The sequence below is a fragment of the Tachysurus fulvidraco genome, chromosome 4, assembly GCF_022655615.1.
Source record: "Tachysurus fulvidraco isolate hzauxx_2018 chromosome 4, HZAU_PFXX_2.0, whole genome shotgun sequence".
Taxonomy (NCBI): domain Eukaryota; kingdom Metazoa; phylum Chordata; class Actinopteri; order Siluriformes; family Bagridae; genus Tachysurus; species Tachysurus fulvidraco.
In genome coordinates this window covers 9,170,274-9,179,078 of record NC_062521.1, presented here as the reverse complement: position 1 = coordinate 9,179,078, position 8,805 = coordinate 9,170,274, and the positions used below count along the sequence as shown (strand labels likewise).

General features: G+C 41.5%; 1 protein-coding gene across 1 annotated transcript; it reads left to right on the top strand.

Moving 5' to 3' along the window:
• Positions 1-3,257: 3,257 nt before the first annotated feature.
• dld (deltaD) lies at positions 3,258-8,435 on the top strand. The gene is made up of 11 exons (XM_027150081.2): positions 3,258-3,762; positions 3,869-4,168; positions 4,507-4,567; positions 4,675-4,932; positions 5,584-5,644; positions 5,726-5,856; positions 5,975-6,144; positions 6,282-6,498; positions 6,599-7,403; positions 7,509-7,611; positions 7,694-8,435. The coding sequence occupies exons 1-11, from the start codon at positions 3,715-3,717 to the stop codon at positions 7,697-7,699; spliced, it is 2,160 nt and encodes a 719-aa protein (XP_027005882.2). The 5' UTR covers positions 3,258-3,714; the 3' UTR covers positions 7,700-8,435.
• The last annotated feature ends 370 nt before the right edge of the window (positions 8,436-8,805 follow it).

Below are 8,805 nucleotides of genomic sequence, written 5' to 3'. Positions count from 1 at the left end.
ATAAAGTGCAGTTTTTAGGTTATTGATTTTTTCCCCCCTCTTTCATTTGAAGTTTCTCAAATGAACAAAACCACCCTGGGGAAAAGGGGCAGATGTTCTCTAAGGGGCATCGGCACGCGACTCAACTCAACCGAAGAATCTAACCCGCACGCGCGCGCGTACACACACACACACACACACACACACACACACACACACACACACACACACACACACACACACACACACACACACACACACACGCATTGCGAGGACTACCTGCTAGTTTGCAGCAGCTGGCAAAATTAATAAGACTTAAACTACAAAGACCTGCCTGGAGTCAGTAGTAATCTGTTAATCTCGTGGCTGGACTGTTAGTATACAAAGAGAAAACACAAGGAGACCACAGATGGTCGTTTGCCATTAGCTGGACCTGGATGCTGGATGTTTTCATCCTCCGTGTTGCTTCTTATCAATCATATGCGCAGGCTCGGGCCACGCGACTGCGCCTTTGTCATTGTAATCGGCGCGCGACTTCTACCGCGTCACGTTGCTGCAGCTTGTTTTTTTTTTTTTTTTCCTCTCTCTCTCTCTCAAATAAAACATCAATAGGCCACAGAACTCATTTGTGTGTGTTTGGTTTAGATAAAGGAATCGTGCGCTATGCATGTAACAGATACTAGTCGGTGACAGTATTATCAGGGACGTGTTTGATAAGATGAATATGATTTTTGCGTTTTTTTTCTTTCTCCTGAAATGTCAGGAGAAAGAAAAAAAAAGCAAAAATCATAGGACTGATCCATAGGCAAAATATTTACCCTTGAAGTCATACCCCTATCTATGTTATAGCACGTTGGATTTCCCACGGGGCACTTTTACGCGCTTTCAGCTCCCCTAACCATATGGCCAGTGGCCTGCCATTCACTTGTGGCTTTTTTGCCATGAGTTTCAGTGCAGGTTAGAGGAAGACTGTGCTGTGCGGAGGAACAGTGGAGACATGCAGTTGAAATGTGGGGGAAAAAAAGAAGGGGAAAAACACGCCATTTGGTTGGGAGCAGATGGTTGGCTTGGGGGTGGAGGGGAATGGAGAGGGTGGTGGTGCTGAGCGCGTCTAAAGGCGTGTCGTGGCCTTCAGAGAGAATCCCCAAAAGGCTCCCCTTGTATTCAAAATCAATGAAAATTAAAGCGCAGAGAAAAGATGAATAGTAGAACCTCGAGTCCCGGGCTTTGTTCAGCACAGCTACTGGTGGGCAGGAGTTAAAGTACAACAGCCCCCTATAGAAACACTTAAGTTAAACAGTCTCTCCATAGTCCAGCTCCAGAAAGGAGGGAGAAGGGGAGAAAGGAGAGGGGCTTTATGCTTGATTTAACCAAGACAGAATCGCGTGGCATAAATTATTCTTGAAAAGAATAAACGAAGTGGGCATAAATCCAAGAGGTTTCACTTTGCCTTTCAGTTCCGCTTTGCTGTGGTAATCGTGAAATGTGTGCTACGTCCGGATAAAGAATTGTCTACTGTGATGTGATGAGAGATGGTTAGGGATGTTTTCACTGGTCAGCTGGAAGATGGAGAGATTCATTCATTCTAAATAGAAAGCTTCGTCATTTTTGAAGGCATGGTGGAGAACGTTTGGTTTGACATCTGTGGACTATAATGTTAGAGAAGTTGGTGTGAAATGCAAGTTTAAATTTAATACTAAGATCAGATTTATAGATCCATTTCCAAAATAACTCTTAATACCAATTCTTACTCTTAACTCTTAATTCAACTATTGTCAATTTACATTCTATAATAAACTTCAAATTGTCTTTTCCTCCACCTTCCTAATAATAATAATAATTCTACAAAGAGGTTTATGCATCTACACCTAACAGTCCCGAGCTGCTACATCACTGACGGTTCCATTAAAAAAATATTCAAATGCAGCTGCATTCCTGCAGTATAAAAACGGCCAGTCGTTTCAATTAACGCCCTAATGAAGACCACCCTCGCACACACACACACACACACACACACACACACACACACACACACACACACACACACACACACACACACACACACACACACGCTTGGGCATGCGCAAATCGGCGGACGACTAGGACTGTTGTGTAATTTCCTAATCACAGAGAAATGAACGTGTTCTATTTTGTTGTTGTTGTTGTTGTTGAGATAAAGAGAATACACTTACATAAAAGGCGACAGTTATTTAGGCGATGTTTTTGGTCTCTCTCTCTCTCTCTCTCTCTCTCTCTCTCTCTCTCTCTCTCTCTCTCTCTCTCTCTCTCTCTCCAAACTACATTGTGATGGGAGCAGGTGCTGACCGCATTACCATACAGCTGAGAGCACAAAGAACAAACTTATTCTTCCCTCACACAATAACAAAGTGCTTTAATGACAGCCACGCGAGCGACACACACCCGCTATGCTTTACTGCCCAGCTTAGACATACAAGAAGTTAAAATATAAACTTTAGGGCAACTATAATGTGAGCACCTGAGACAAATAGAACTGTATGTAAAGTTCCCTGTGTAGCCAAGGTTACATCTAAAGGTCTATCTAAAGTTAGTTAGTTAGTTAGTACTGAACACACACACACACACACACACACACACACACACACACACACACACACACACACACACACACACACACACACACACACACACACACACACACACACTTACTTTAAAAAATACTTGATCAAGTTTTACAAACAGGTCTAAAACGAAAAAGTTCAGAGCCTTCAAACTAGGATATTGTTTAACCTCTTAAAATGACCAATGAAATAATAATCAAGACAAATCGTGGGTTCAGCATCTACTGACCAACTCCAATTCTACTTAAGTAAAGTATTATACTTAATCAAATGATCAATGGTGAAATTTCACATTTAGAGAATGTGGTATTATTGGGGAAGGAATTTAATGTGTTTAATTTGAAATCTTTGAACTCTGAAAGCTTTTAATAAAGGCTGAGCAATTTCCACATGGATATGTGATGTAATGTTTGTGTGATGTAAATGTTTGTGTCCGGATGTGTAGGATTCTTGGGGTTGAATTTTTTTACTTTATGTAAATGAGATTTCCCCCCCACTCCTTTTTGCAGTGGGGAAAGGTTGCACATTTTACAGCTCAGTGACCATTTGTCGATCTTTGGGTGTGTGTGTGTGTGTGTGTGTGTGTGTGTGTGTGTGTGTGTGTGTGTGTGTGTGTGTGTGTGTGTGTGTGTGTGTGAAGGGGGGGTGGATGGGGAGGAAAAGTGTCCCTTTGTGACAACTCGGGCCAGATTGGGGAGTAGCTCTGATTTGCATCTCATTACCCTAGAAGGCGCACTGTGTATATAACAGGCAGCAGGCGGACTGGGACCTCAGATACTCACACACACACTCTCTCTCTCCAATGGAATCAAGAGCGTCGGAGTAAAAGCAACTGGACCCGTACAAATCATATCAGCGCAAAGTAAACAGCACAGTCTCTGCCTGCTGCATCTTATTTGGAAAGTGCAAGTTAACCGGACGATTGACAACTTGGAGTTATCGCTCATTTTTCTGTGACATTTGGGATTTACTTGTCTGTTTGTGCAAGACATGACCTGCAAAAGAAGATAAAAAAGTGCATCAACGTTTTTACCGAAGATTTCACTTCTTCATATTGAGTTAGTTGTAGTTTACATGACTTCTTGAGCAAACCGACCCGTGGACGTGTAACATCTCGTAGAAGATCTTCACCACCATGGGGCGACTTGTGATAGCTGCCATCCTCTGTGCCATGCTAAGCCAGGTAATGAAAACTGTGTGTCTTTTGTTTGGTCCCGCTAAAACACCAAAGAGCCCAAAGTACATCCTTAAATATTTGAATCATTAACTGTATTTTTTTTCTTTTTCAGATTTTATGCTCTGGGGTTTTTGAGTTGAATCTACAAGAGTTTCTTAATAAGAAAGGAATAACAGCCAACAGTAACTGCTGTAAAGGAGGATCCTCACCAGGGATTCAACAGTGTGAATGCAAAACCTTTTTTAAGATCTGCCTGAAGCATTACCAGGCGAACGTGTCCCCGGAGCCTCCGTGCACGTATGGAGGAATTATCACCCCTGTTCTCGGGTCAAACTCATTCCAAGTTCCTGAGCTAGTTTCAGAAAGCACCTTCACCAACCCAATCCGTTTCCCTTTTGGATTTACCTGGCCGGTGAGTAGATACAGATTTGAATGGAATTGCTTTGTATTCTTCTTTGGATGCTTAATAGCACAAAGGTGACTAAGCATCCCTAGTGGTCTAATTTACACTAGTGGTAGTGCTGAACGCATGTACATTTAACACCCCTAGGGATGGTATATTATAGTCAGCTCAGTGTGAATTTCCTTTCATTTTACTGCAGATAAGGAGGTGTGAACCTGTGGAAAAAGGCAGAGTAATCACACCTCCATTTATTCTCCTCTTTGTTTATAGACATCAGGATTCCGACTGTAAGAATGTGTTCATAACCACAACCTTGACGTTTTTTTCTCCTTTCTCACCTCTTATAGGGGACGTTTTCACTAATTATTGAGGCTCTGCATACAGATTCTGCTGAGGATTTATCAACCGGTAAGACAAAAAATAAAATAAATTACAAATAAATAAAGTTTAAAAACAATATCTATTTATTTTCTCTTAACTGGATGGGAGAATTAATGGCACATTTTGTGTTAAAGAAAACCCAGAGCGTTTGATCAGCCGTATGACCACCCAGAGGCACTTGACAGTTGGTGAAGAATGGTCTCAAGATCTACAAGTGTCTGGGAGAACAGAGTTGAAGTACTCGTACAGATTTGTGTGTGATGAGCATTACTATGGAGAAGGATGCTCGGTGTTTTGCCGTCCGCGAGACGACACCTTCGGTCACTTCACGTGCGGAGAGCGCGGGGAGATCATCTGTAATTCCGGATGGAAAGGACAATACTGCACAGAGCGTACGTATTATACCTGAGAGCACTAATTAGTCACGTGATAACACAATTGTAACCATTCCACAAAGGTTAATACACGATATTGTGATCAAATCTCGCATGAAACTATTTACCTCTATGCGGAAGTGCTCCTTATATCACGTGTTCTAGTGAATCAAAACAGAGCCGTTAGATAAATAATGGCACGCGTACCGTAGACTAAAGTATTCACCTGATTGGCTGATTGGCAGAGCGCTCACCGCTGATTGGCTCAGTGTGTCTATGTATTGTTAGTAGCAGGCAGCTGCTGAGTGAGAGAAGACAATACAGCAGCTGTCCTGCAGTATCAGCGTGTCCACCAGCTGTCCACCCTTATCTCTGGGACATTATGGGGAGGGGGCTGTATGAACAAAGTGAAAAAGGAACTTCTGACCCACCGGTAGAAGAAAAGGAGGCTTTTGTTTGTAAATCTTTTGTATGAGTGTGAGTGTGTTAAGCAGGGTCTTTTTCCCAGGGTGATGACAGGAGCATGTTTTTCTAGACACCTACACATTAGGCTCAGAGAAGATCAGAAAGAATGACTGAATTTGGAAAATGGTTGGCAGATGTGCCTGAATATTTGTTTTAAATATGTTATTTGCTATAATTAATGTATCAATTTTCTTTTCTCTATAGCAATCTGTCTCCCAGGGTGTGACGAGGAGCATGGATTTTGTGACAAACCTGGTGAATGCAAGTGAGTACAAGGGTTTTATGGGGGAAAAAAGACTTTGTTTTCTTATAAGAGTATGAATTCTTATCTTGTTTGTTGCTTCAGATGCAGGGTAGGCTTCAGTGGAAAGTACTGTGATGACTGTATCCGCTATCCTGGCTGCTTACATGGTACCTGCCAGCAGCCATGGCAGTGCAACTGTCAAGAGGGATGGGGTGGCCTCTTCTGCAACCAAGGTTAATCTTGTTTAAAAATGTTTTCAAAACAGCATTTATGCATCAGCATCATGAGGTACCAGGTACCTTTGGCTGAATATGGAACTGAAGGAGTAATATCTTTTGTATTGTGTTTCAGATCTTAATTACTGCACACACCACAAACCGTGCCAGAATGGAGCCACTTGCACTAACACTGGTCAAGGCAGCTACACCTGTACCTGTAAGCCTGGTTTCACTGGGGCAAGCTGTGAGATTGAGGTTAATGAGTGCTCTGAGAGCCCCTGCAGAAATGGAGGAAGCTGCACTGTAAGTATTATTGTGCTCTGGGTGATATATTTGGGTTTTGTCCAAAAAGACAATTTGGCACTAAGCCACTAAGCTTTTCAAAATTGAAACCACATTTCCCTAAACACCTTTTCCTTATAAATCTTTTTGTTTCACAGGATCTTGAGAATACATATAGCTGTGCCTGTCCTCCTGGCTTCTATGGAAGAAACTGTGAGCTGAGTGCCATGACTTGTGCTGATGGACCCTGCTTTAATGGTGGACGGTGTGCCGACAATCCCGACGGAGGATACTTCTGTCAGTGTCCCACAGGCTATGCTGGCTTTAACTGCGAAAAGAAGATTGATCATTGTAGTTCAAATCCATGCTCAAATGGTAAAGTAATACTACACTTGATTTGAATTTTTTTTTTTTTTCAGTTTTGGACATTTGATGATTAGTTTATCTAATTCTTGACTTTTCAAATCTTTCTCAGGTGCTCAGTGTCTAGACCTTGTGGACTCCTATCTCTGTCAATGTCCAGAGGGTTTTACAGGCACACATTGTGATGACAATATTGATGAGTGTGCTGCCTACCCCTGTAAGAACGGAGGAACATGCCAAGATGGAATCAACGACTACATCTGTACCTGCCCACCTGGATACACTGGCAAGAACTGCAGTCTGCCTTTCAACAAGTGTGCACATAACCCTTGCCATAATGGAGCTACATGTCATGAAAGAGATAATCGCTATGTGTGTGCCTGCATTCCTGGGTACGGAGGACGTAACTGCCAGTTCTTGCTCCCTGAAAACCCTCAAGGACTGCCTGTTGTAGAGGAAGCCGATAAGAGGTACTCTGACGATGAGGAGGATAACGAATTTCCATGGACAGCAGTCTGTGCTGGTATTATTTTGGTGCTCCTGCTCCTGCTTGGGTGTGCTGTTCTGGTTGTCTACATCCGCATAAAACTGCAGCAGAGAAACCAGCATGCCGATAGTCACATTGAAAGTGAGACCATGAACAACCTGACAAACAATTGCAGTCGAGAGAAGGATCTGACCGTCAGCATTATAGGCACTACGCAGGTGAAGAATACCAACAAGAAGGTGGACTTTCAGAGCGATGCCACGGGTGGAGAAAAGAAAGTTTACCGGTCCCGCTATTCATTAGTGGATTACAATCTTGTTCATGAGCTTAAGCAGGAGGACTTTGGAAAAGAGGACTTGGAAAAAAACGATGTAAAATGTGAGGGTCTTGACTCTGACTCAGAAGAAAGACACAGAAAACATTTAAAAAGGTGAATAATCCTGAAAGATGATCAGAGAAACCCCTAATTCTTTTGATCGGAGTCTTTTGTCATTTGGGTTTTCAAATGCCTAATCGTTTTATCTTTGAATTTCAGTGAGACATCAGAGAAAAGTCCAGAATCTGCATGCAAAGACACAAAGTACCAGTCCGTCTTTGTAATATCAGATGAAAAAGATGAATGTATTATTGCAACTGAGGTGAGTTTATCTCCAATTAACATAAGTTTGCACGAACTCTTGCAATTTCATGAAAACTGAATTTATCTTCTCTATTTTGCAGGTATAATGCCACAACAGAGCTGTAGCTCGTCTTGCTCTACAGGAGGTTTTACTCCAGTATTTGCTGCTCAAACCAGAGGGAAGGTTTCCTTCTTATGACTGCTGCTGTGGGTCTTATGTTCATGGTGAATTTCAGAGTGAGCTGGTTCTCAACTGAAGTAAGCACAGTGACTGCAGAAAAAGGATGTTGAGCCATACTGGCTCGCACACTCAAAGTTTATTCCCAGGAATGTGGCAGATGGACTTGTTGCACTACCTGTAGGGATTATTTTTTACCTCATTGCACTATGGAGGGTTGCTTTTTTTTTTTTTTTTTTTTAATGTATTTAACATTCAAACATAATTACTGCATATAAGTATGCACTGACTGCAGTGTCTATCTCTGACCCGTTACACAGGTCAGGAGGGAAAAACACCGCCATCAAAAATGTTATGTTATGATTTGTTGATATGATTTTTTTTAAGTTGTAATATTTTTTTTTTATTTAAATGCTATTTGTGGTTCAATTGTTTGGGTTTTTTTGTGAAGTTAACCCAGATATAATTTAATCTCTTTCACAATTTGCAAATTTGTTTATTGTATATAAGGCACTTCGGGTCATAGTGACTGTTTTCCAACAGTGTATGTATTTAATTGTGTTGTTAAAACTTACGGGAATTGTTTTATACGTCTTGTTCATGAAGAAAATCACCTTAATATTTTTCCAAATAAATCCTGTATTAAATATTTCTAAATGACTCAGTCTGGTGTGAGGAATTATTCGGTACAAGTACATTATACATATGTACAGTAAAAGTGCTGTAATAAAATATTGTTGGGAATTTTCTTTCTTTAGTCAATAGTCTCAGTCCTTATTTCATTCCTGGCTGCTCAGTTTGCTCAAAATGGCTAAGGTATGGCTCCAAATTTGCTTAATGAAACCAAAAAGACTTGATTTGCTAAGGTTGAAGTGAAAGAACTACAGTGACCTGAACAGAGCCTTGATCTCAAACCCACTGAACTGGAACACTGACTGGACCTCAGGACTCATCACTCTACATCAGTGCCTGATCTGGTATGTGGTAACCTAGTGGTTAAGGTGTTGGACTATCAATCGGAAAGTTGTGAGTTCG

Excerpts from the sequence above, each read along its gene's own strand:
- dld (XM_027150081.2), top strand. The coding sequence starts at position 3,715 with ATGGGGCGACTTGTGATAGCTGCCATCCTCTGTGCCATGCTAAGCCAG. Across the intron at positions 4,933-5,583 it reads AGGACAATACTGCACAGAGC|CAATCTGTCTCCCAGGGTGT; the intron begins GTACGTATTATA and ends TTTTCTCTATAG. Across the intron at positions 5,645-5,725 it reads GACAAACCTGGTGAATGCAA|ATGCAGGGTAGGCTTCAGTG; the intron begins GTGAGTACAAGG and ends TTGTTGCTTCAG.